At 38.5% G+C, this 27,773-nt stretch overlaps 1 protein-coding gene across 1 annotated transcript in view; it reads right to left on the bottom strand.

Annotated features, from left to right (window-relative positions):
* Positions 1–27,773, bottom strand: part of DCHS2 (dachsous cadherin-related 2) — a 108,250-nt gene that overhangs the window by 15,734 nt on the left and 64,743 nt on the right. The window contains exons 5-15 of the mRNA XM_035324354.1: positions 26,790–27,026; positions 24,778–25,797; positions 23,235–23,422; positions 22,338–22,437; positions 16,086–16,243; positions 14,257–15,097; positions 13,343–13,582; positions 9,126–9,260; positions 8,672–8,881; positions 6,618–7,472; positions 420–530 (exon numbers count right to left, since the gene is read on the bottom strand). Of these exons, the coding sequence (XP_035180245.1) occupies positions 420–530; positions 6,618–7,472; positions 8,672–8,881; positions 9,126–9,260; positions 13,343–13,582; positions 14,257–15,097; positions 16,086–16,243; positions 22,338–22,437; positions 23,235–23,422; positions 24,778–25,797; positions 26,790–27,026 (4,095 nt within the window). The remainder of the gene's footprint in view (positions 1–419; positions 531–6,617; positions 7,473–8,671; positions 8,882–9,125; positions 9,261–13,342; positions 13,583–14,256; positions 15,098–16,085; positions 16,244–22,337; positions 22,438–23,234; positions 23,423–24,777; positions 25,798–26,789; positions 27,027–27,773) is intronic.

Raw genomic sequence — 27,773 nt, 5'->3', positions numbered from 1 at the left:
TATTTCAGTGAAATGAGAAGGACTTGGAAATCAAGCAGATGCACTTCTAAGTGCCCCTCATCTGAACAAAACAAAATCATTTTAAACTGTCCATCTGCAGCAAACAGCAACAGCTCTGCAGGAGTTCACTGCCTGGAGCCTGGCAACAGCAGAATAATCAGAGATGAAAGCCACCAGGAAGTCAGAATGGCATTTGTTAAGAGTACAACCTACCTACGATAGTTCTGAGGAAATCTGCTTATACTGTCTACAGCCAGCACAAATAGACCATGGCTGTTCAAAATGCCAGCTCTCTTGCTGCTCATATTCAGAAGGAACTGAAGCAAATGGAGAAGTTATGCTCCCTTACGCACTGGGGAAGAGACCACACTCTTTAACCTAGACAGACACTTGAGGAAAAGAAAAACAACCGAGTTTACCTGTAATTGGGTGTATGGAGAATATGCTTTCCTCATCACCAAGGATACTGTATTTTATGCTTTCTCCTGTAAATTTGTGTTCATAAGCTTCTACAGTTAGAAGTGATGTGCCTATGGAAACAACAAGACATTTTCATAATGTCCACTTGATTTTTATTGTAATTTTATATTACATCGAGTGATAGCAGATGCACAGCCAAACACACGTGAACTAGCCTAGCTGCTTATTCACAATTTGTAATAGTAGACAAGAAAAACAAATCCTCGATGACCTTTCACTGTAATGCAACTTCACAGGCAAGGCAGTATCTATCCCTCCTTGCCCAGTAAATTACTTGTCTGATTGCGACTTCATCACCTGCCTAATGAAAGTATAAGTTTTTAACTTCTGTTGATTCCAAACTCACAAGTACAACCAAAATTACCTCTTAACTGAAGTTATATTTGGAAAAGAAATATATATATATATTTCTTTCTAGAGGTGATAACATTGATTGAGTTGAAGGCCAAAATAGACATTGAATATTAAACTCCCTTCCTGAGGTTGTCTGAGAAAGTGTCTTTTTATTCGTGTGGTCCTCTTATTCGGGTTATGCTACCTTTGGTCATTACAATCTAAACTTTTCATGAATTCTTTCAAGGAAAATAGTCCTTTTCGTAGCATGCATAAGAATACGTGTTACTTCTAAATCACTGCAAAGAGGTCCTCTATTTTTCCTTCATTTATCTAAGTTCAATTTGAATTTTTGAGAAATACTTGAAATATTCTTTAAAATTTTAAGTAGCCATTTTCTGACAGATGGAAAACTGAATGTGTCAAAGACAGATGAGTTGAGCAGTATCTGAATTCAAATAAAAAAAAGTAATGATTTAATACAGAGTATAGAAGATGTGAAATAAAAATCCTATTTGAAATAGGATTAGAGGAAAAAAAAAAATCAAACTGAATACATTATCCTAATCAGAATCATGTTAAACAGAATTGTAGCAAGTTTTATTAAAAAAATATCAATATTCCCAAATAACTGCTCTTTTCAAGAGTTATGAAATCTTTTAGCACATACGGTAATTGATTTTTAACCAATTTTAATTGTTTAAATTAATTTTAATTGATTCCATCCAGTTGTGATGGAATTAGGTTACCATACATCCTGCACTCTTCCAAACAGCATAACAGTCAGCTAGCTATTTTATTACATTACAAAGGGCATGCTGCTCACATTCAGTTTTGGAAGGAAGGGCTTTATCTTTAGTGTAAATGTGAGAGGAAATGTTCTTCTTGGTACTGTTACTTATTCATTTTATTTTATTTTAGTACAGTTAGCCACTAATTTTTAAAAACAGGAATTCTTGTTTTATATGCTTCGTAATTTGCTCCTAAAATCTGGCAATTAAAAACACAAACATTCTGATTGTGACAGATAGAGTTTTCTGCACTAGTGAATATATTTATTATAAGGTTTCTGCAAATAAGAAACCTTATAATAAACCTTTCTACCCATCCAACAGATGGATATGAAAATTGTGCGGTTGCTTTTAGCATCTAAAATGGGGATCTTCTGGATGACAGTAGGTTGAATGTTCATTGCTGGGTAACTTTGATTTACAATAGAAGCCAGCAAAATGCAATCATTTACAGCATCCTCCTACCAGAGTTAAAGATAAGAAAAAAAAAAAAAAATGAAGGTCCAGACTGTTTATATTTATCTTCCAACGCTGTCAGCAATCTTTCTGTTCTTTTTGACTGCTGGCTTTAGAAGAAAACCTACCAAAAATACAGCAAGCAGCAGTATTTCCACTTGAATCCATTTTCCAGGGATTAAGTTAAAATGTTGCTCTGGGTCCTCAAATCCTAATACTTCAAGTTTTATATTTTCATGTGATTAAAATTGTTTAAACCTTATTTTTTTATTTTTGGCAAAAAACATGTTTCCTTTGTTTCTGATAAATTTCACTCCTTTAAAAAGTGAACGTTTAAACAGAAAATGACTCCTTTAAACAGTAATTTTTTACAGTTAATTGTGAAAAAAATATGACCAACCTCTGACATCTCCATTGTGATACAAATAAATCCTATACAGATAAAAAGCAAAAGACAGCACCCATCCAGTAGCTTACAACATCGAGCATACTTGACTCAAACACTGCTCAAGCAGAGGTAACAGCATGTCGCACTGAAGCTTCAGCCCCTACAGCATTCCAAATCACAGTGACTTGTAGCTGCCAAGATGTTGCATGCCAAGGTATTGCCTTCACCTGTGGTTCCTCACAGTCCTTTTCTCCCCCTGGAGCTGAAGTTCAGCAGACCCCTTCTTGAGCCATTTCACTGCGCCAAGCTGGTGGAAAATTAACACAGGAGAAAGGGAGCTTTCTGGCTGTAAAGCACAGCGAAATGTCACGGCAAGGATCAGGTCAGCACTGAAGCCAGTATAAGGAAGGATGGCGATGAGGATCACAGCTGAAGATAGATTGGCTTGAAGCGCTACACAACCAACTTCTACATTAGTTAAGACTAATTAGTTAAAGGTGTATGAAGAACAGTTTAAAATGTTTATGCTTCGTTTTTCCATTAAATCACAGACAAATTGCTTTTGAAAGTATCTCATACTGCTTTAAAATATCATGCATACCAACTTTTACTTTATGCCTGCAGACTTGAAAGTGAAGTAGGACAGTTTGGGCACTATTTGCCTACCTGGCAAAAAAAGCTCATAACAATGTTTGTTGTATTATGTGTTTGGACATACAATGCACACCAGAACTGAGCTACCATATAATCTATCCAATTATTTTTCTTCTGTCTTCTGCAGTCAGCCTTGCAGTCTTTTTCTCCTCCTTTGTCATCTGATTCATCCTTGTCCTTATTTCTTGACATCTCTTAATTGCTAATGAAAGAAAAAGCTAACTGAGCACAAAGAGATGACTCACAGAGTAAGAGGCTACATATTTTATATCTATTAGAAAAAAAAAAAAAAAAAAAAAAAGATTCTGCAAATGCAGAGGAGTCAACAAGGTTTTTTGCTGAATCTGTCTTCAAGGAAGTGCTACTAACCATTCAACTGAAAGCTTGGTGAATAATAAGGGTTTCTCTGGGTACCCCCTGGAGAATGCAGAGACCTAATCACATATTGACTGGCTTCTAAATGCAGTTTATAATATTTAAAGACATTAAATATTCATTATTAAAGAAAAAGTAGAAGAACAGGGTTTTCTGAAGATCATTAAACTTGGAGGTCATACACTTTAAGTAAAGAAAATCTGACCATAAGAGCCAGTTCCTGAGATACTTATCTAAAAGACAATTTTAGTCTAAATTGAAACTATGGACCCTTGGCTTTGGCTTTCATTGTTTATATTGTTTTGAGTTTTGATTCTTTTTAAAATAAACTTAGAGCTTTCCCACTCTATTAGTTAAGGCAGAAATAAAATGAGGAGGAAAAGCCACATTTATTAATACCAGGTCTACAAATAATCAGTATGTAATGTAAATCTCCCTTGGACTGAATACACTGCTGCTATTCATACTTGAAGGGGTCCCAGATCACATATATCCTGTAAGCTAACTTCTATGGGAGTTTTAATTATAATCATGCCTTTTTTCCTGAAAAGTGAAGTATTTGATATGCACTTATGCTTATATAAATAAGGAAATACTATAAGCAGAGCAAAGCAAACATTAATATTTGGTAAAATCTTTCATACTCTTAAAAGAATTTGATCATCTTTACAAATAGCCTTTTATTAAAAATACAAACTAAAATTTTGGGATGAAACCCTCTAGCTTACCCTGAAGCTTTGTGAAATTTCTTTTAATCAAAACAACTTAAATCAAATCTGATTTATGTTCTCTATAGATTGAGTGGGAGAATATCTGACTATGGCATTCTGTTACCACAGTTCCTTGGGGTATTTCCATGATTTCAGGCTGGATTGTCTAGCCTGACCCATAAATGTATCCACACTTAGGAAAATTTAGGATCAGATTAGTTTATCAATTGCTGCAAAGTTCTCATTTTCATTTTCTTTCTTTTAACTTGTTTCCTAACAAAACCTATCTTTGCTCTTTTAGTTTTTCTTGAATAGAAAAAAATTTAGATCTTTCCTGATATAATGCAGGATTAGTGCAAATGAATTCAATCTGTCATTAAAAGGCAGATGACAGGGTCTTCATCTTACTCTCCATGGTAGAGTGACAATTAAGTTCCTGTGACACATTCTAAAAATATAAGCTTGCTGCATCAACAGATAGACAAAATTCAGAGTTCAGGGTTTCCCTCTCTTTTGCAGAGCAACACGCAATTAATTACTGTACAGTGCTGACTAATAAAACAGGGTGTATCTGTGACTCGCAGTCAGAAAAAAAACAGGTTTAGGCCACCCAAAGTTACTTGCAAATCCTGGTCAAATTCATGGAATGTCAAGACAAATGTACTTAGGAATTTGTACATTTTTTTGTATTTGAAATAGAAGCCATAAATGAAGCATTGGTTTCACACACACACACAAAAGCAATAATAATAATAAAAAACTTTAATCCTGTGGATTCAGTACTTAGAGTGCTCAGAACACAGTAAGAAAAACGCAAATACTCCTCTGCCTGGGGAAACCTGAATCTACACCTTTCTTATTTCCGGAGGGTGTTGTAACCACCATTCTACTGCATGCTCTTCTATTTCTTGTAGGAAGCTTTGCACTTTTTCCAAAACCCTGCATGCTTTTTTTGACAGACAGTGAGAAAGCAAGATGGATGCTCTAGTCTGGTGGCTTGGTCACAGTTCACAACTTTTTAATGAAATGATTTGCTTTCAGGCTATTTTATCTATGGTCAAAAAAAAAAAAGCCACTTAATCTAAAGTGTTTTTTCACCATATTGCATATTTTTGGCCTGTTAACTGAAACATTATTAATACTCACAGCATTATCTTAATTTTAAAATACACTGTTGAAAATTTGGCTTGTAGTCTCAGCAAGGTACGTAGGAAGAAATGTCTGAGCAATCCTAGCAGTAGTTTCTGCCACAGCCATCTTCACCCTCAGTTCTCTATTCTGTTTGTAATTACCCCTGTATATTGATTGGTTTTCCAAAATTATTAGCACATTTCTTCTTTGCTGATTCCTAATCAAATATATAGGCTGTTATTCAAGATCTAAGAATTCACTAGTCTCACAGTACCCTTAGGATATAGAAGAATATTGCTCTCATTTTACAGAGGGAAATTTGAACTATATAGAGAATAAATGACTTGTTCAAGGTGAACCTCGTGAGACAGATTTTGAATCAAGAATGTAGTCCAGGTCAGACCTCTAAATATGTCTGGTCATTCGTACAGTGGGATTTGTGGGTGGAAAAAAAGGTGAAAGGCCCTCCTTTCTGCCCCTCATTATGATGAAACCATCCCCTGAAGCCTGAAAAAGCAGTTACCATATCTAATCCACAGGATGCACAACTACAAATACACTCTAAATGATAAAAAAAATAAAGCAGTAATTCTCATCATTAACAATTAAAAAAAATAAGTCTGTAAAAACCTTGTGATTTGAGCTGCTTATCTATTGGTAGCAGACTCTACCTAGAGATGTACTGTAGAAGTCTGAATGTTGATGTAATACAGTCTCCAAACTTCTTTCCCCCTTCACCTCACCCTACCCCCTCATTCTCTTTCTGGAAAGTCCAAAACTTAAGTAAGGTTTTACAGTCTCTCTGAAAGCTATTACAGTTCATTAAGGGTTTTGCAAAAGTAAAATAAAATAAAATAAAATAAAATAAAATAAAAACTTGTGTTGCAACTGGTACACACCACTCATCTCATCTGAACTTCAGTGTGTTGACAAGTGAAACAAGGAGTAAGTGCTGTCCACCCATCATTAAAGTCATTTTGCTAAAAGAGTGAAACTAGTGATGCTCAGTGCTTCGCAGGCTGAGGGGCTGGGAACCATCTCTGGTATGGGAGCTTTCTGCTTAATATGAGCAACACCACTGTACACAAACAGCAAACCTGTGTGCCACATAACGCCTCCACTAACAGATTATGATTCTTTTGCTGGTACACCGGCAGAGGGGTATTTGCTCCATCCAGCTTAACTCTTCCCCGCTAATGCACAGGCAGGCCGTTTCCCTATACGATTTGTTACAATTACCATCCCAAATGGAAAGGATCCCAGCAGCTTCAAGAACACAGATGGGGATTTGATACCTACCTGCTGCGCTGTTCTCAGGCACACTTGCTTCATACAAGTTACGGCTGAACGAAATCAGTTCCTCTTGTCCCTCTGAAAAGATAATGACCATGGCTGTGGCTGTTCGAGGTGAGCTGCCTTGATCTGAAGCCATCACAAGCAGCTGGGCACTGAAGTCTTCGTAAGCCAAGGGCTGCTGAAGAACGATGGCACCCGTCATTGCGTCAATCTGAAATACAGTTTCTGGCACCAAACTAAAGACAACAGCTCCATTTGGCCCCAGATCCACATCTTCTGCTCTCACAGTGGCTACCGTCTCGTTCACAGCAGTTCCAGCAGGCACAAAGGCCCTGATAGGGTTCTGCAGAAACACCGGGTCATTGTCATTGACATCATCCACGTGCACCACAACGCTGACGGTGGTACTTCTTGGCCAGTGAGTGCTACAGTCACTTGCCACAGCCCTGAACGTGTACTGGGATTTGGTCTCCCGGTCCAGTGCCTTTGTGGTAACTACGGAACCTGTTACGCTGTCAATGGCAAATGCTCCAAAGGTGTCGTCGATCAGCCGGTATGTAACTTCACCGTTCAGGCCATCATCTTCGTCAGAAGCAAAAAGGTCCAGGATGGCTGAGCCTTCCTCTAGGTCTTCTCTCACGGTGACGTGATACTGGTTCTTTGCAAACAGCGGGCTGTGGTCGTTTTCATCCAGGACTGTTACGTACAACAGTGCAGTGGAGCTTCTCGAGGGCCTGCCTAGGTCATGGCACTCAATTACAAGGGTGAAATTGCTGATATCCTCTCTGTCTAAGGTACGAGTGACCAACAGTTTTCCTGAAGTATTATTTAGTGTGAAGTATTCTCCATCGTTTCCACCTTTCAAACACACAAAATAAAACGATGACAAACAATTGCTTTTGAAAAAGAATCCCGTGTGAATACCACATTAATTGCAATAACGCGATCCAATTGCCAGTGCAGCTGGTGTGCTCATGTGTCTTTCACATATTTTATTCCTCTTATAAGAATTAAAACCTGCATTTCATTTAAATCAGTGGGTGGCAATGACAGTAAATACAGAATATCATATCAATTTACAGAGTGGCTATTTTGCCAGATGCATGTCTTTTTTCCTAAAGCTGCACACCTTATAAAATCTCCTGCAACTATGCTGCTGCACAAAGTGACCTCTTCCCAACCTTAGTTATGAATTCCAGAAACCTATAAAACATTGCTGACGATTGTAATTACGTGCTCCTTGCTCTCTTCTACAAACCTGTCTCTTGGAAGTGTTGTGCAGGACCTTGATTTGCGGGGGAAGGTAAATATGAAGAAGTTTACAGAAGAAAACTTAGCATTTTTAGTAACAGTGAATGGCATACATACTTTATAACATGTAGAAAGACCATTAAAGGTAATTAAAGGTCATTAATTATCATGAAGTTAAAACCAAGAAAACAAAGGAATTCTTAACTGCTTCTTCAAAGAAAAATTTGTTGGCTGTTACCACAGTAGCTATGTGCCTACTTTTCAGCTATTGCTGAGAGACACAAAGCAATGTAAGCACAGCATGCTTGTATTTCTGCACAGATTTTACCGGAGGCTTTGAACAGCTGTGGAGCTTACATTGGCATAGTGGACATGTGGAGAGTTTGACAACATGAAAACTAAGTATAACTTTAATTGGTGAGTGAAAGAAGCTCTCAAGAAATAAATTTAAAAAATAATAATAATAAAATCAGTTAGTCCTTGTACTTATTTACAAGGGTATATTTACATTCAGTACTTCCACAACTATTACAAAAGGGACAAAACTATGCTTTTGTGATGAATGCCTTCTTCCAGCATTTGATTGTTTTTGTTCTTCTGTTCTGTACTTTTTCAAATCCAGAAAACAGACTGAAAGTGTGCTTGAAAAGGGCTTATTAATGCTGACAAAGGAGTGAAAGATTATTTTTTTTTCCTCTCTACATAAAAGAAGGATGTGGGCAAGGCAGAAGGTAGTCTAAAACCTGGATACTTCTGTTTACATGCTTCCTGATTTATACTAAGAAAAATGACAGGGTATGACTTACCAATTATTTGGTATCTTAGAGCTCCATTATTGCCAGCATCCATATCTACACACCCAGCAACATAGACTAGTGAAGGCTGTTGATTCTCTGGAATATGAATCCCAGAGACGGGAAAGAGAAACTTGGGAGAGCAGTCGTTTTCATCCAGCACTTTGCAGATAACTGTCACTGTGCTTGATAGTGACGGAGTTCCACCATCTCGAACCAAAACTAAGGTTAAAAAACAGAAAGCAAATTTTGTACAGAGGGTAGGCGCAACAAGGGATACTCTTGAGCAATATCAGAACAGTAGACTTATTTGCATTATACAAAAAGCACATACTCTCTTGTTCCGGAAAATACTTCCACTTCCATCTAATCCAGATGGCAAGAAGCGAATGTAATGATTATGGCAACACCACATCCATTCTCACCTCCCATTTTACAAGCAGTCCCAGGTATTTCACACTGTTACCTTTAATACTGAAAAACTCCTGAGTTTCCCTGTCCAGTGATAAAGCTGTTGTGAGTTCTCCATTGTCTGAGTTCATCCTAAATTTTTCAGATCCAGTTCCTGGCAAGATTTCATACTGAAGCAAGGAATTTCGTCCTTAAAAGCAGAATGGAAGTGTTAGTAAAACCGAGACGCTCTCCTTACAGGCTCTCTTTATTTTCCCCCCACGTTCTGGGAAATGGATTATGGATGAAATTATCATTTTTAATGCAGTGATTAACTGCTTCTTCATTAGCACAAGAGATTAAAATTGGATCTTCAAAATCCGTGTCTAGCTGCTGCATTGTGCCTAATATGTTGCCTGCCGCTCAAAGTGACCCCAGCAGCATTTCTCAGCATCCAGGGCGAGTCTCCAAGCAAGCTGACATATCGTTGTGGTGTAATACAGCACTAGCTTAGAACATGGAATCTGTGAATCTGTCATGTGCTCTCCCTGAGGTAATTAATTATTTCTCAACAAGATGTCAGGCAGTGCACCAGGCTGGTCTGGCAGCTCTGTTTCTCCAGTTTCTTCACTCAGAGCCAATACAAGCATCTCTATAAAGTATGATATGGAATAGCATAAACATCCAGAGAAAGCATCCACTTCTTGGCATGCCCACAAGTTCTAAGTATTTGTAATATTGAGCAGGCAAGTGCCTAAGTCCCATCAGGATTCATAGGGTAGGCATTTCCTAGCTGTCTTCAATACAAATGCCAACTTGGTGGACATTCCCACAGCACATCTCAGGCCTCAGACTGCTCATGCTCATAGCCAACCTCTGAAATGATACTGGTTGCTTTTGTGAAGTCTTGTAGAATTTCCAGAAGGATTTAAAGATTTTCCCTCCCTCAGTGCTTTTCTGAATGCCATCTCCAATCAGTTCCTGCTTACACCTACCATTTGTATACAGTATACAAATATTCTTCCTGTCCCTCTCTAGGAAATACTGGGCTAAAACTGTATAGGCCTTTACAACTCCTTCTTCCAAAGCTGCCTGCGTTGAACAAGAAATGGGATTCCACATTCCTACAAGTTATGATCATTTTATAATTTATTTCATATTTCATGTAGTTTCAACGCCCATCAGAGGAAAATACAATGTAATCTCAGTTACAAGATTGCTAATGAGTTTAATCCTACATTATACTTAAAAGGCAGCAACCACTCATCTTGTACAACTGTGCTCATTCATTTGCACATTTTTCTGTTTCATTCATTTTTTTTTATTTTTATTTTTTTTTTCACACAATAAGCAATCTTTTGGTCACACAGAGACAGTTAACGCACCCAGAAAACTGAAGTACTCCTGTTAATAATATAACTGCTATTCCACGATAACACTGCATCCCTGATCTCAGCTACAGCAGCAGAAAAGAGGATGGTCTGCACTGGAGTTGATGGAGAAACACCAAAGTGAGAAAAGAAACAGATTCTACAGTTTTGATGCCCGTAACTGCCTTTGTTTGCCTTTGAATAGCTTTGCTAAGTAGTTGACAATGCTACTGAAATTTGATTGAAGGAATTATTACTGTTATCTGCATCTAAACCAATTCAAGGAAGAGACATATTCATGAAAATACACACAAAAAAAAAATGAGTTACAGAAATCCTTCCAGCTTTCTGGAAGAAAGGAGGACAATCATGGCTGCAGGGACAACGAAGGAGAATATCTTGAAAACTTGATATTACCAACACAGTCTATCAACTCTCAACTACCTTAAAAAGATGTTTGCAACTTTGTCTGCATTCATCCATCCTTAATTACCAATATGCTACAGGCAGAAAAACTGCATGCCTGTATGCACTGCCAAGAGAAGAGAGTGATGACTCTATGCATTCATGCGCCATGGGCTTGACATAGCTGCTGACACATCTGCACTTAATCCAACCTGGATTAAGGTTAACTGGTTACTCGTAACTGGTTACTAGTCACATTTTGGGGGGCTGAAATTATAAATTGGAATGAGCAATTGAAGACGTGTGTTTACTTGCATCACACAGTTAGATGTTGGCCTTGGGGCAAGTGGAGAGCTCCCACACTGTGTGGAAGACTTATATAAAATGAGGAAAGGCAGGGTTGCAGTAAGTACAACTGCAGGCAGTGAAACAAGAATTTTCATGTATCTATGTGGTAGAAAAAAAAATCTGTATAGGCAAAAATTTTAGCAGTGATTTCCACAAAAGACCTTTTGAAGTGGCAGCAAGCTTAAAGCTTGGGTCAAACACAAAGTAGATGACAGCTGCTTGCTCTTCCCTTCACAGATAATACATAAAGTAGAGAAACAAATAAAACCAAAAGGTTGATGATGGCTGCAATTGTCAGTAAAAATCATTCCATCATTACTCCCCGTGGTCAGTCAGGGAACATATGAGGTGAAAGAAACAATACAGGGAGGAAAGTCCTCTTCTGAGACTGGAAATATTACTGAGATTTGAATTGCAACTTAAAGAGCAAATAAAAATGATGTTTAAAATGTGATGAAAAAGGAAAAAAAAGAATATCATGAGAGCAGTTGTCTTACTCAGAAATTATGTCCCAAAAGGATAAGAAAAGTTAGTTATGTTATATTTATATGGCGCCCATATAAACCTTTTCTTACATTACGAGCATCATTTCCAGTATTTGGAACAATACTGCAACATAAATATGAGATTGGGCCAAATCATTAAAATGTGAGAAAAAGACAACAGAAGGGCTCTGATTACTGGAAAAAAAAGTATAAATTAAAATATAATTAATAATAACAAAAATAAACAACCCCCCCAAACAAAACCCAAACAAAACAGGAAGGACCCATCAGCTCCAACATTGCTCCAGCCTAAATTGCCTGTACCACCAGGTGCACACTGGCCAGCCACATGCCACCTGGTAGACCTAGAGCGCCCTTCCTCTCCACCCTGCCAAGCCAGTCCCCTTCCCTCCTACTAATGGCTCCCAAAATTTCCTTTCTGTTGTATTTCCCACAAAATGTGGGAGAAAAGAACATAAGGGATGGAGAAAGGAAACAGAGGAATTAAGGAAATTCTCATTCCTTTTCTATATTACCTAGCAATTTTTAACACCAAATTCTGCCTTTGTTTTGTTTTTAAAGGGTGATGCATAAAAGATGGAAAGTACGTGGAAGAGTGAAGGAGACAGAGGTAGACAGTAACACTGCTCAACTGGCATGAAGATGTTCATATATAGGACTACCCACTCCTTCCTAATTTCCAAATACTTTACATAGTTGTGGAGAAATAGCTCTCCCATACAGCATCTCTGCTGAGCTGTGCATCTCACAGCAGCCTTTCATAATCAGTATGTGCTCTACTTTAAAATGGTAAATCTTACTTGAGACACAAGATGATTTTGCTCACAAGTTTTATTTTTTGGATAGCACAATCTTAAACCATTCACAAGATGTGCAGAAATCCAACTCATGTTAAATAGAAAGTCATTCACAAAGCTGAGACAAGTTTTAGGTCAATTGCAGCAATATCCACATATTTAATTATTTCGTCAGATTTTATTTTACTACAAATCACAAACTGTGCAACTGCTTCAGGTTACACCAACTGCATATGCTGTGTTTGGTAGTCCTGAAAGTATGATTATCTCCAGCACACAGACCACCTGTAGCATCACATGTATTTCAGATATTCCAAAAGAACAGGTAGTTGAAGAACTGGATGGAGTTTTTTATTTGCTCAGCAAAGACTCACTCACATTTCATCATTTTCTGTGAGCTTATGAACCACGCTTTTTACTAATCCATTTCATGTATGTTTGAAAAACAGTGCATTAATATTTTTAGGTATGTAAAATCATATTTGAAATCCAGAGTGGTTTCCAAAATTCCTCCACAGCTCAGCTACCTGGAAAATCTTGGATGACAGTGCCCCTCTCTGGTCAGAAGAGATTAGTGCATATTTACTGGTTCTCTTACAAAACCAGGACCCTATCTCATAACTTTTAAAACTATTCAAAACTGACTGAGAGAAACAAAATGTTGAAATATTAACTCTAATGGAGATAAACATTGTTTCCTCAGTTATAACCAGAATACTCTGGCTATTTTCACATGAAATCTAGAGCATGCTGAGCTATCCATATCACCCCAGCACTCCGTTTATATTTAATATACTAATCAGGCAGCAAGATTTGATCAGTCCACAACGTTCACAATAAAATTTATAGCAAAAGGACTGAAATTACCTGTGTCTCTATCCATAGCTTCCACCTTTATGACCAGCTCCCCTGGATCCTGGTTTTCACGAATGGCAGTCTCATAAAGTTGCTGCAGAAATATTGGTCTCTCATCATTCACATCAAGAACAACAATGGTCAGAACCTGAGTTGCAGAGAGAGCTGGGCTGCCATCATCAATAGCCATGACCGTCAGACTGTAGCACTCCTGAACCTCACGGTCCAGAAGCTGGGCTGTATTCAGGAGTCCTGTTATAAAGAAAGGAAGCATTAAAGAAGTGCTCTGCTCCAGGTTAGGATGCTAGTTCCAGCACTCACAGCTTCAGTGTAGCATCGCAGTGCACTCTGTGCCACTGTTGCAAGGCTTCCAGACTTTGGAGCAGATCATTCCCTTTGGAGTCACCCAGAAATACTCATTTTGACATCAGGAAAAATTGGGATTCATGGAAATTGAAGTGAAGTTGCAGTGAAGAGATTTCTTTTTATTTAACTTTTGGCTTAAAAGTTGTTACTTATCTTTATTTTCTTTGTGCACATCAGTTCTACAATTAGCAGCTCTACATATAGCATCTACACATATTAAGGTATGTACATATAAATGCTTTAAGTGTGCATTATGTAAAAATCTGAGTGAAGTATTTCACTGCACACACATTTTTCCCTGCTTCCCTCAGTGCCCTAACTGGAAGGCATTTCAGTGTACATCTGCACAACACAGTCGCAGTGCCATCCATAAATTCTGAGCAGAGTCTCACTGAGCATGCATATTGAAAGTAGCACCACCATGCTCGTGTGGTGCTCAATAAGTCATGAAGGGTAAAGTACCACAGTAATGTGGTATTTTAGTATCGCACTGTATATACTCCCAAATATGACCATGATAAGCACAGTTTACAGACTGTAGACAGTAGGAGTTACAGTACCTGTGATTTTATCCAGTATAAATGATTTGTTTTCATTGCCTGAAATGATGTGATATGTAACTTGTCCGTTTCTTCCCTCATCAGGATCCTTTGCATTTATGCGGTGCACAAGGAAGCCCACCTCCGCATCCTCCATGACGTAGGAAAGAGATGAAGACATGAAACTGGGACTGTTGTCATTGATATCTAGAATAACAATTTTTGCAGTCAGGGAATCAAGTCTGCGATCAGCCATGTTTGTTGTCTGGTCTGTGGCAGACACTGTAAGGATCACAGAGCGAGTAATCTCCCTGTCCAGTGGAAATGCTGTGACCAAGGTGCCATATGAAGGGTGAATAAGAAATGGATTTTCAGCCACGCTACTCATTTCCACGGAATACTGTATTTTGCTGTTCAGAAAACTACCATCTCCATCTTTTGCATTGAATGTGTAAACCAGAGTCCCAACAGGTACATTTTCCTCTATGCCAATCACTATGAAGTCATCTTGAAAACACGGGGAATGGTCATTCCAATCTTCTACATCAATACTGAGGAACACGGTGTTATTCTGTGGAGGATTATTATTGTAATCCTTTATAAGAACTTGTAAAAGGAAGTGTGAAGCTGTTTCATAGTCAAGTTCCTTGGAAAGAAAAAGGTCTCCTGTCAAACTATCTAATTCAAAATGAACATCATCAACATCTTCAGCGATACTAAAATACAGCTTCCTGTTAGTTGCTAGGTGATTACCAGGAAGCTTTACGGAAGTCAATACTTGTGCAGGTCTAAAGTTCTCAGGTATGACCAAGTGCTTGAAATCTTGAGAGAAGACAGGCCTCCCTGGGGGAAGTGGAATTACCTATAACAAAAGCACAGAGACTGCCATATTTTCCCATTGTTATTAGAAGTAGTGTAATGAAATTTTTTTTCTTGACAGTTTAATTATTTATCATTTATGGCTATGTAATTATACTAACTATGCCTCAAAGCCAAAAAACAAACTTGACATGCTCTAGCAGAGTTCAAACAGCCCTTGGCTAGTCATTCCATAATTCTCCCTTTCACTCCCAGATGAAAAAATAAGGGACAAGATAGTCTATCATCACATGACTTGCAAGCATCCAGACGGGAGCCTCCAACACTGCTATCTCTGCCCCTGCTCCAGAGCACTTCAGCTCCCTGGGACAGCATCTCAGCACTCACACAGATGGATTGGATAAAGGAAGCACAGGGTGCTATGCTATACATTTTGCCGAACACAAACGGCTCAGGCTGTGACACAGGAGCGTGCAGAGGGCCATAGCCAGGTAGACCTGCTGCCTGCAGGAAGAGCATAGGCTGCATTTCACACCCCCGTGCAGAGCAGCCCTCTGTGAACCAGCACAAGTGAATGAGCTGTCCTTGCACAGAGAGAGAATTCAGAAGAGGTATTAATAAAGCTGAGAAACAACATCTACTCCAACAGATGTTTTAGCTTCTATCTGTCCCGCTTCCAATCCCTCCTGAAATCTGCTTTTCATTCTGCCTACCTGGATATTTTCCTTCTCTTTTCCAATGTTCGTAAAGACCTCCTACTAAAGCACAAACATCATCCATTTGCAAGACAACCCATAATATTGTGTCTTCAAAACAAATCAAAATGAATTTGGCCTCTGATTTCCTCACTCAAAGAAAAGGAGTTAGACTAAAGAAAATTGAGACAATACACTTATTTCCAAATTTTTCCTTTTTTCATTTTATTTCCCTAGGTTCTCCCCAGACTGCTTTTTTATTTTTTATTTTGTTATTATTTAAAATAAAATAAGTATGCAGTGGAGTTTTTCTACCTGTACAATACGAACAAGTACCTGGATGAAAACAGCAGTGTGTCCTTGAAGGGAAGGCATCCCCTGATCCCTGGCAATGACTGTCATTCTGTAGTTTGATCTCTCAGTATATGACAGAGACCGGGTTGTTCTCAGCTCCCCACTGACAGCATCAATCTGGAAGCATCCTGCACCTTCTTCTATAGGGGAAAAAAAATGGGTATCAGTTATTACAGATCTCTTCAGCTTGCCAAATGCCTCCATGGCACTGAACATGGTAATTAACAAGTAAGAAGGAGCAGGACAGAAAGGAAAGGGAACTCTTGCAGACATTTGGATTTCACAGGCTTATTTGGTTCAACTCATTGAAAAAATAATTATTATAACCTGTTTACTCTGGATTTAAAAATTCAGGGAGAGAAACACTATGGAGTACCAAAGCACCTGCTCACTTCTGTACTGACGTTGCTCACATTAATGGTGTGTGCATCAGGAATGCAGCAGACACCCCAGGACTGCCACTCCTGTTTCCAAACTAAGTTTGGCAAGCAGGGCCAGAGAAAGCCTTTCTCTCTGAAGTGACATGAAGAGTCAGTTAGGTGGTGCTGGATACACAGTTGGTTCACATCCCTGGTGGACTACGAGTCAGCAGAGATCCCTCTACCCCTAAAACAATGCAACCACAGCAAAGCAGCCTGCGCTGCCTCTGCTCTGAACAGGGAGACATCTGGGGGTGACTAGCATCTTACACTGATTTGTTCCAAAGCAACATGAATATTGGAAATTACATTTTCATCCATCACCCAGGACTGGCCTCATGCTAATATCTGGCAAGTTCTAATTAAAATTACTACAAGTAGTTGCATCACATAATATTTATTTCAGTTTCAAAGAAAAAAAATCTACCACAGAAGAGTAAAAAGGTCTTTGCAATTTCTCCTCCACGTTTAGGGAGCACAATAGAAATCACTCTCCAATTTTTAGTAACATTGGAAAATATCTAGTATTTGATGTACATTACCAGAAACCGAGAAAATCAAATTTGTCCTAACTACTTCTCTCTTAAAATAGTACACAAACAATTTTGCTACATGAATTTTTAGTAAGGTGTGCTGGTGGGTTAAACAAAGTCATGTAGCATAACAGCTGCTATTCTAATAAGCAACTGTGGTAAAAAATAAATTCAATGCAGATGTAGTACAGAAAACACAAATAAAAAACCTGTATTTCCATAGGCACCTAAGCAAGCATGAAGCTGTTTATATTCTCCAAATCTGCACATGAAAATTAGTTAGCTGCACATATAAGTGTTCATTCATATACCCAATCACATTGCCTCCGACTGCAAAATACTTGCACCTGTAGAATTTGAACAAACACTCAGCTCTCTAGTTAGGAAACAGAATTTTGACAATCTACAAATAATTTTTCCCAGCTTTGTTCTGTTATTTTTGACTGACTGTAGGTTTTTAATGCTCCACGAGTCCCTTCTGGGTTGACTCTCACAGTCTGGAACAAAATGAGGAAATTGCCAACAAAAGGAAGCAATATGTAGTGACAATACAGTCTCACATTCTGCATTGCAATAGTTTCAATATATTAATGCTGCCATATTACTGTTTTCATATATTGCTTTTGGTTACTTTTCAATTTTAGGTCCCAACAGTACATCTACATGCACAGATATGCTATTTTGTCCAATATAATGCTTCATGGACCAAAACCCTAGCTAAGCAAAACAGCAAAGGAGATATGACAAAGAGAACACAATGTGAAATGTATGCAAATATTTTTAACATTTTGCTAAAACTGACATTTAAAATAATTGATAGTGAGAGCTAACAAAAAAAAAAAAAAAAAAAAAAACAGAACGGTAAACAGAAGTGCATGGAAATCATTCCCCCCCCACCTTTTTTTTTTTAATCAAAATAGATCCATAGTTACAAAACTGAGCCAAAATAGAATATAGAAAACAAAAAAATACTGCACATACATAACTGCGGTCTGAGCCAGAAGCTACAAGGATTCACCACTGCTCCAGCAGTAACTGAGGATGGTCAGTATCGCTACTGTAAAGACCAATACTCATTTTTCTATTTGACGTAACAGAGCATATAGTTAAGGTCAACTGACACAGGCATCATTCAGAGCTTCAGGAGGGCTGATGCTTATCTGACAGGAGAAAGGAATTTACATTTCTGAATACCATAAAAGAACTGCTCAGAAAAGAAACTACCGTAGTGTTACTCATTAGAGATTATCATTCTAAAATCCAAAAATTGCTTGAAACCATCAATTTAGCACATTTTGCTGGAGACTTAAGTAACAAGACAGTCTGCTCACGTTGGAAAGAGACTGTACAACCAGAGCCCTTCAGAACCTCTATTACGGAATTGTTTCTTATTTTCATATTTTTACCTGGTACTGCACTATTAAGACATTCAAAGCTGAAATGTCTCGTTTTTATTTTGCTAATATTTTTATCAGTCTATTTTTTATTTTCCTCATGGACAATTTCAAAGTGGAGACATTTGATTTTAAATAAAAATATCAAGAAAAAAAATCTTGCCATGCAATGGATTCATCCACAAACAGCTTAAACAGCATTTTATGCTATATTCTGATGCTAAACCATTTTATTCAATTTTTGAATTTCAAAAGCCTACTTAAACAGCCAATCTTGTTTTGCCACTGATTTAAGAGATGAAACATGTTAAGAGAACAGACAGATCACTTTAAAATACTTTTGCTCAAGATAACAGAGGGCAAGTGGATGTAAGTCCTTGCTTGATCACTTTCTAAATACATTCCAAATACATTCCTCCACTTTATTTTTTTGGGAGCTCAAAGCAATGAAAAAGGTGTTTTTAAGTTTTATGCTCAAGGAGTTGTTTCTCTGAAAGCTTGTGCTCCCTGCGCTTACAGAAACATTTGCCCAACTTTCATCTCTGTAAGTCACCTGAATTAGGCAACTGTTCCTTTTATCATACATCCTAAGGGCTTCCCTTAATGCATAAAGAAAAAAAGAAGTATGAGACAAATAGATCAGAAAAGAGATAGAGAAGAGCAGACAAGCCATGGAACAGAAAAATATATATGTCAGTGACTAGACTGTAATGCCACCACAATTTCTTCTTGTGCTTTTAACTCTACTCAAACCTGCCAATAAACCAATACACTATTTCACTCAGGTTTTCTAACTCTTCATTGCCTGACCTGTCCACCAGGCTTTCATTCACTTGAGTTCTCCAAAGACCAGGCACTTATTCAACTCTGTGCTCTCAAACACAACCACAGAATCCGCAAATTTCGACAAAAATATTGCAATGCAGTGTGTGGCTGTGAACCTTGGGAAAACATTCAAGCCTTCCAGGAAGACTGGCACTCAGGCAAAATGGCCCAAAAAGCAGACAGAAAGCAGCATGAGATTTTTCCACCAAAGTAGCAACCTCAGTATGCAGTCACATACATTTTTGCCTAATTTCCCAAAGAAACATATTTTACATAGTCTTTAAAATACTTGGTGCCTTGGCCATATCATTGTCCTTTGAGATAAAATTAAAATTGTTTTTCTTAATAGAAAAGAGGTAAGCAGTGCCATGGCTCTGAAATAGTTTGAACACTGTGGGGCTGCTGCAGAAACGTAGCCCTCCGCCAGGCTCCCTGCATGATGCTTACACAACACCCTGGAGTGAATCGCAGATATTGGCTTTTCACTTGTCTACAGACATACATTCAACACTTGCCAGTTTGTGTCTTAGCAGTGCAAACTAGTCTTCTCGCAGCACTCTAGTGGTCAAGTTTTAACGTATTTGCAGAATAGGTCCAAAGGCAATCGTAAGAGCCTCTACTTCGCCAGCGCTACACTTAGCACACAAGCAATCATTTATGATGCACTATAAATACAGGCTCGTTTCTGGTATAAGGGCTATAATATAATCTATTGACAATCGTAAAGGCAGCCGTAAGGGATAACAAACATAGCTGGGATTTACTTCCTTCTGAATTAGGTAATTAGTGATACTACAAAAGTGAGGGGTATGACCATATGATCATGCATTTCCAGACATGTGACCATGCAGGGATGATTCGTTTTCATTTTCTTGGAAAAGAAAATCAGCTTTCACTCTGGAAGTTGATTTCTCCCAACATTTTTATTTATTTTTTACCTTATAGATTTTTTCTTGTATAATTTGCTGACATTTGTTACTAGCCCTCCTGTACAGCTTAATCTATTGTTTCTATTGTTATCTATTGTTACATTTCTTTAAGGTATTTATTTTTCTCCAGTCCTCCAATTAACCTGATAACTGTGTTTAGTAAATATGGCTTTAAATCAGATCATATTTCTTCCTCAAATTTTAGCACTGAACAGTGTCCCCGAAGTAGAAAATACTATTTTAAATATAAACCAGGCAAGAACTTCACCATGAAACAAACAAGCAGATGTTAAAGGCTGTAAGCCAACCAAAAACAATGACAAAAAATAGTATCAGAGAAGTTCAGCTGTTTCTGGATTTGTTTATCAGAAAGATATCTAGTTCCAAGACTTAGAGAGCTATTTTAGTATTGTTTTTGTTGTTGTTTATTTTTGCTGCTGTTTTTATCCTTTTGTCATTTCTAGAAACAGCATTTACAAGACCAGTCATATTTTGTGTTGCTAGTCATTTTTATATTTTGAATTCTTTCTCACAGAGGGAATTCAGTGGCTCTACAGAGAAGCCATAAGAAAATCCAGTGTGCTGTTTGAAGGAAGGGATACATTGAGATTTGCAGAGAGGAAGTGACCCCTTAAGAACTCTTCCCATGGTTGCCGGTTTGTATCCAAACAAAGGTTTGGATACTACCGATTCTGCAGTTTCCTTTTTTCTTCAAAATCCATTTGGAAGAGGTGGTCACTTGTATCCAAATTAATGCAATAAAAATATGGCAATAAAACTGAAGACTGATTACCTAAATACATTTCAACCGCAAAATTTTCAATACAGCTGTTAAATGTCTCATTTCTTTAAGCATCTCTTGGTGGATGAGAGCAGAGTTGGCTCTCTGGCCCCTGTGAATTTTGGATCTTAAAATCCTTCCATTACCCCACAGAAGTCCAAAGGGTACATAAAGACACAGTATAACGCAATCCAGAGGAATCTTTCAGTAATTTCACCCTTGGCAAGAAGAGGCTTCAGACTCTCTTTCCCTCAAAGACTGAGGAGTAAAGTAATTAAAGATTGAGGAGTAAAGGAGTAAAGCTTTATGCTATTTTGTTCTTTATTCGGCAGCAACAAATAATCATAATGAGTTTAAAGCAACTGAGCACCCATTTGCACTCTGCCTAAGGAGGAAAGAACACCTGAGAAAACCTGCTGAGCAGGCAGAAATATTGGAAATGCTTTCTTTCTCTGATGAAACAGTGTGTTGAATGTGAAAATTATCACAATGATACACCAAGCTTAAAAGACATTGATTGCAATAAGCTGGTAAAATAGAGCAGGTACAAAATATAAGAAAGTTCAGTTCTTGGCATCTTTTGCTGTTTTGAACCAGTAACAAATTAAAACAGGAGGAAGAGACATTTTCCTCACTGTTTGCAGATGGAAGTCTCCCCTGTGTAAAAATGCAGTAAGTGATACCTGACAAAAATTGATGATAACATCTATGTCTCTTACCAGTATCCATGCCTCAGTCCCGCTCACATTCTCATTTAGGACTACTCTGCTCTGATTTCACTGCCAACAAAGTTGGGTGCTACACATCGGAGTTCAAGGAAAAAATAAAAAGAAGTGTTTTTAAGCAGCTATACTACGTCAGGCTAACACGAGACTAATAAAAGGGTGCAATATGAACTAAAAACCACAAGCCTCGTTGTTTGCCCAGATTATCTGCTGATCCTTCTGATCTCTGTCTCAGACTGTCAAGAACCATTCTTCTAGCAGGAAAATTTTCAGTTGGTCATGGGAAAAGGGAGATCATCTTTCCTTTCTGATGTTAAACAACTTACTGAAACACTACACTGTACCGTTCAAGATCATGGTCTTAATCCTTTGTTAGTGCCGTCTGAATGCTCTCTGGCTGGCCACAAAAGCAACCAAACCCTTGGGAAAACATGGCAGTGGGGAAGGAAGAGAAAGAAGGAAGCTCCCCGTGCCTCCAGAGATGCTTAATTAGACACATAATGGTCCTCTTTCCTATTTACACAGGCACCATGGAGACGAGAGACATGAAATCCCGTGGGTATACACGCCACTTTGAAAACTCTATTTCATTGCATTTTTGCTTATGAATTCCACTTTAAATTCTTACCTGATTCTATTGAATATAGTACGACACCATTGTTCCCAGAATCAAAGTCCTTTGCAAAGATAGTGGTGATAAGTGTTCCTGATGGCTGCCCTTCCAAAACCTGTCATCAAGCAATTTATAAATAACTTACAAACACAAACGCAACAGCAAGCCTTAAAACAAATTCATTCCCTTAGCACAAAAGTATAGTGCTGCTATGTTTTATATTTTAGGGATGCTTATTCTCAGCGCAAATAACATTTCAGAAAAAGGTTAACGCAGTTCTAGCAACCCCCTTTTACTGTCTGCATATATATATAGCATATATTGCTAATTCAAAAATATATATGTATTAATATAACAGACTTGGAGGTCAAATTAAAAAAAAATCCACTACATGCATAAACAAAATCATATACACATCCTTTGTATCTAGCAGTCTACAAGGCTGAAAAATCATTTTGCAAATTTTGAAGGTCCCAAATATACCAGGGTCTAAATTTAGAATCTGCTATGTCTCTGTTTCGGTGTTATACTGTTTCTGTTTAATGATTTTTCAGTTCTACAGCAAAAAGGCAATTTAAAAACTTTAGGGGTGATAAATTATTCATTTCACATTGATCAAAAAACTTCTGGCTGGTAGATGCATCTCAATTAATTAACCTTAACTGAATCTCAGTTAGATCAGGCGTTGCAGGCAACGTGCTGGGCAGGCAGACTGGAAGACGTCTCATTGTGACCGACTGCTTCACTCTGCAGTGCGCCCAGGTAGCAGCCTGACCGCAGGCACTGCAAGAAGCGCAGACTGTCCGGAATGCAGACTGAAACCCATTTTACAGTTTGCGCTATTGCCACAGGGTGGTGCTCAGAACAAGCCCTGCACTACGCAGCACAGGCTGGCCAAGGACTGCTACAGACCTTGGCGCTTAGCTCTTTTCCAGGTGCAACCTGAGGGAAAATAGGCTTGTTGTCATTGACGTCCATCACCGAGATGTACACAGTTGCTGTGGCATTAAGTCGCGGTGAGCCGTGATCAGTCACTAGCACAGTTAAGTGGTGCTGAGCTGCTTTTTCATGATCTAACGCAACGCAGTTTATAATTTCACCTGAGGGACAAAGAAAATGAGGGAGAAAGGGAGTTACATATTATTATGTGTTAGCACCATTCTTATGACATGCAGTAATTATATGTCTTTTGATACACCTTGCTGCTGATATTAAACCATAGTTTTCCAAGCTCCAACCCATAGAAGTGTTTTGTCAGTCAAAGTGTGTGCTTGTACTTCAGTACTACATTACATTCTTTACCATACTCTAGGTAGCCCCAAGCAAAGGTATAAAACATTTCAAACCAACATACTGACCTTCCAAACAAATCCACCTGTCCCTTTCTTCATCACATTTCAGGACAGATAATCTATTAGTACAGGGTTTTAACTACTGATAAATGGAGTTTACTATGGCCTTGGGTTAGGAAATTCTCAGTACAACATCTGTAAGTTAATCAGGAAGCTTTATGTCTCCTACACATTTTGGTAAGCCCAGTAAATAAATCTGACCAAATCTCATCCCCATCTGCTCAACCACACTCAAAATAGCTGAAGATTTGTGGATGACCAAAGTCCTTCACACAGATAATCACATATTAAGATGATCTTCATTAATTCCTTTGTTTGCCTTTAAATTTCCATAAATGCACCCAATGAGCTGTTCTGAAATGACAATTTTGAGATTTATAGAAAGAAAACCTACAAGAGCCTCTTCACTGCCCATGAGAACAGAATCTCTGGGAAACGGTCAGATTTCTGCTCATTACACGTTTTGCCGAATTGCATTATATTTAGCACCCGCATTCCTTACTGGATTCCCCTCCTTTGGGCTTTCAGTGTTGTGTTCTGCATCATTACACTGCGTGGATATAGTATCTATCACACAAGGCATTTGGGATTCACTGCAGAGTACACAGTGTGGTGAATAATTTCTCTCAGCCAACCTGTTTTTGTGGTAGCCTGTACAACATGAACTCCATTTGGATGTAGCTTGCAGAAGCTTTCACAAATGTTTTAAAACATTAACTGTCAAATATCATAGTCACCCTTATAGTTACTTATGGCTGATCTGTACTTTTCAACTTTACTTGATCACAGGCAACTAAGTTCCTCATATAATCTATTGAAGCTATAATTTAAAACTCCCTCTTTTAATTTGGTACAGTCAGAACTTATAACCAAGTGGTCAGAATGAAGCCATGAAAAATCAGATCCTAAGGGTTAGTTTATCCTTCATCAACATGTATTAGATTTATTTCACTCCCCAAATTTTGAAGCTTTTAGTTAGAATATTCATGTACCAACCCGAGATTCACAGCAGTTCCTGAAAGCTTTACGCTATTTCCATTCCCTTAGGGAGGGCTGCTTTCCAAAAGCAATATTAGGCAGATTACAAATCATAAAAACGCTACCTGTGTTGGAATTCATCTTGAAATACTTTCCATCAGACAGGAGGAAATAGGAAAGTTGTCCATTTCTTCCCGAGTCTTTGTCAACAGCTGTGACAGTGCCAACCACACCCCTGGGGACTGGATTTTCTTCCACTTTGAAGAAGTAGCTCTCAGGCATAAACATGGGGGAATTATCATTTTCATCCAGGACATTAACTATTACTGAGGTACTTGCATTTTGCATGGAGCTTTCATCCTCTGAGGTGCTGACCAGGGCTCTAAAACTTAGTAACTGTGCATATTCATAGTTCAAACGTTTCCGAAGATAAATCCAGCCGGTATCAGCTCTGATTCCAAATGCAACAGAATCTGTGCTAGACTCTAAGGAATACATCAGCTTGGAGGTAACACCGTGTGGATCAAGTGAGTGGGCTAGAATCTGAAGGATTTGGGCACCTGGAGGGGTAGCTTCACTGACTTCTACTTGATACACCAAGTTCTGAAAAACCAAAGTAGGGCCCATCTTCTGCTCTTCAATAATCACTCTCAATAACAGCAAAGAACTCAGAGGAGGACTTCCATGGTCTTCAGCTGCTATGCGTAGAGCATATTCCTGCTGTTTATCCTCAAACACCGTCCTGGTGATATTTACCACTCCAAGGCTTGGATCAATGCTAAATGCATTTGACTGATTGCTTGCAAGACTGTATTTGATTGCCCCATTTAGGCCACTGTCTTTATCTTCTGCGTGAGCAATGTAGACAGCAGTGCCAGGAGGCTGGGTGTGTGAAATGATTACCTTATCAGATTTAGTAAGAAATACTGGAGGGTTGTCATTAACATCTATCACAGATATGTTGACCTGGGTGCTGCTGTAGACAGGAGAGTTGCCCAACTGTGACTGAACCGTGAGCATCACGACAGATTGGGTTTCGTGGTCAAGCTTTTTCTTGGTGCGGATGATACCAAACCGGGGGTCAATACAGAACCTTCCTTGTGGGTCACCAGAGGAAATTCTATAAGAAACAACTTCTACAGAATCTAGAAATGGAAGTAGCAAACAAAAGTAACTAAAAAAAAAGTGATAGCATGAAAGTTGGTAAGAACAGCTGTGAAGAAGACATGCTGTTAAAATTAGCGGAACAGATGTAAGCTACACAGATGTTTGACTTTCCTAGGCTTTATATGCTTCTTTGTTCCTGTCCCTGGAGCCCTTCAGTAAAACAAATACTGCACAGGTTTGATCTAAGTGTATATATTTTGCCCATTTGTGCACTGTTTGCTTTTCCTCTCTCTGGTATGATAAAACTCTATAGAGAAAATAGTATAATAGCCTCTTGTTTTTCTCTGATCTAAAGCACAGAAAAAAGCCCCTATAAATTAGTCTTAAGGGAATAATTTCACTATACCCAGGCATTCACTACAGCAAGGAATGAAACAGGTAGCAGTTCCCTGAAAGAATGGTATTTTACTGAACTTACTGTTCATGGATGGCCATTGCTACAGCTGGCGTACATCAGATGCTATCTAAAGCAAAAGCTATCTAAAGTCTTTCTGACAAGGCTGCCCTGCATCTGCTACCTCTCTGGGGACAGTGGTCAACACACTGTCCCTTCCAAGGAGGAGAACTGACTAATCATAGATTCATGAAACCTCTGCGTCTACCACCTTGCGTGTACAGATCTATCACCAAGCTGATACATGGACTCATGGCTCCTACTGCTCTGCATAAAAAACAAATATATATGACTCTCAGGACAGGGTATTTTATGACGGGAGCTTGGCAGGGGTTAACCTATTTCCCTCTAAAAGCATTAAAAAAAAAAAAAAAAAAAAAAAAAACACAGAACTATATATATTTAAGGCCCCCTAAACACTCATCTGGACTTCACCACTGGGGGTTTGGGGAGGAGAGGGGGGCAACACATCCTGTAGATTCTTTGAAATTTCTGAATACTCACTACTCATGAGCATTGCTTTTTTTTTTTTTTTTTTTTTTTTTTTCTTCCATGACTAATGCTTTAACAGCTTACCTGGGGGCTCTTTGGCCTTTACAGTTCCAATCAGGCTGTCTTCAGGAGCATCTTCAGGGACAGAAAAAGCATACCGGGATCTCTCAAATATGGCAGGGGCCAAAGTGGTCTGAAGGATATGTACTGTGACAGCTGCATTGATGGCAGAAAAAAGGCCACCTCCATCCCGTGCAGAAACAGTCAGGAAGAGCGCAGAATGTGCCAGGTGACCAAGAGCTGAGATCAGGTAAATAATTCCTGAAACCGTACAGAAATAAAAGAACAACAAAATAAGTTAAGGATGCACTCTGCCAAATCTAGCAGGGTGTCAAAACGCTTTCAACATGTACCTCTGCTCTAAGAGAGGACCAGAAAACATGGACAAAAAGCTTTTCAAGAGTTTGAGAAATTAGTAACTTTATTTCAAACAGGATTTGCAGAAACATCTTAAGTCCCCCGATAAAACATCCACACAGGAGGCAGCTGAGTCCCCAAAATATCAGTCTTAGGAGCAGTGGGCTCTGTGGAAATTATCTGGGAAGCAATCACCTGCTGTCTGGTCACAAGTTTCTGGTAAAATATCCTTTTTCTAAGGTAAATTCTAAGGTCTGTTGAATTTGCAAGTTGCCACCAATCATGATTGGTCTAAACTACATGAAATAAGTAATTATTTGAAAAGAAAATGCAATGCTTTGTCCAGAAATACAGTACTTTGGAAGTGCTTTCCTCAAAATAAATACATTTTCATCCTTTAGCTCTGATGAATGAGACTAGCTGTCTCCAAATACATTCTCTTCTGACTGCTAAAGTAAGTCTTTAGTAATATCAGATAATTATGCACGATTTTCAGCTACTCTGTATATTACACCAGTAACCCACATCCACATTAGCATCTAACTATTATTACCTAAGATGGTAGTATGGATAGAAAGCATGCACAAGGCAGCTATCCTGGCCCATCTTCTGCAGTAACAGCTTGTCTAAACTTCACAGAAAGCTTTGTCT

This window comes from Oxyura jamaicensis, chromosome 4, assembly GCF_011077185.1.
Source record: "Oxyura jamaicensis isolate SHBP4307 breed ruddy duck chromosome 4, BPBGC_Ojam_1.0, whole genome shotgun sequence".
Classification (NCBI taxonomy): domain Eukaryota; kingdom Metazoa; phylum Chordata; class Aves; order Anseriformes; family Anatidae; genus Oxyura; species Oxyura jamaicensis.
The sequence above is the reverse complement of the archived record's forward strand: the minus strand, read 5'-3'. Positions and strand labels throughout refer to the sequence as shown.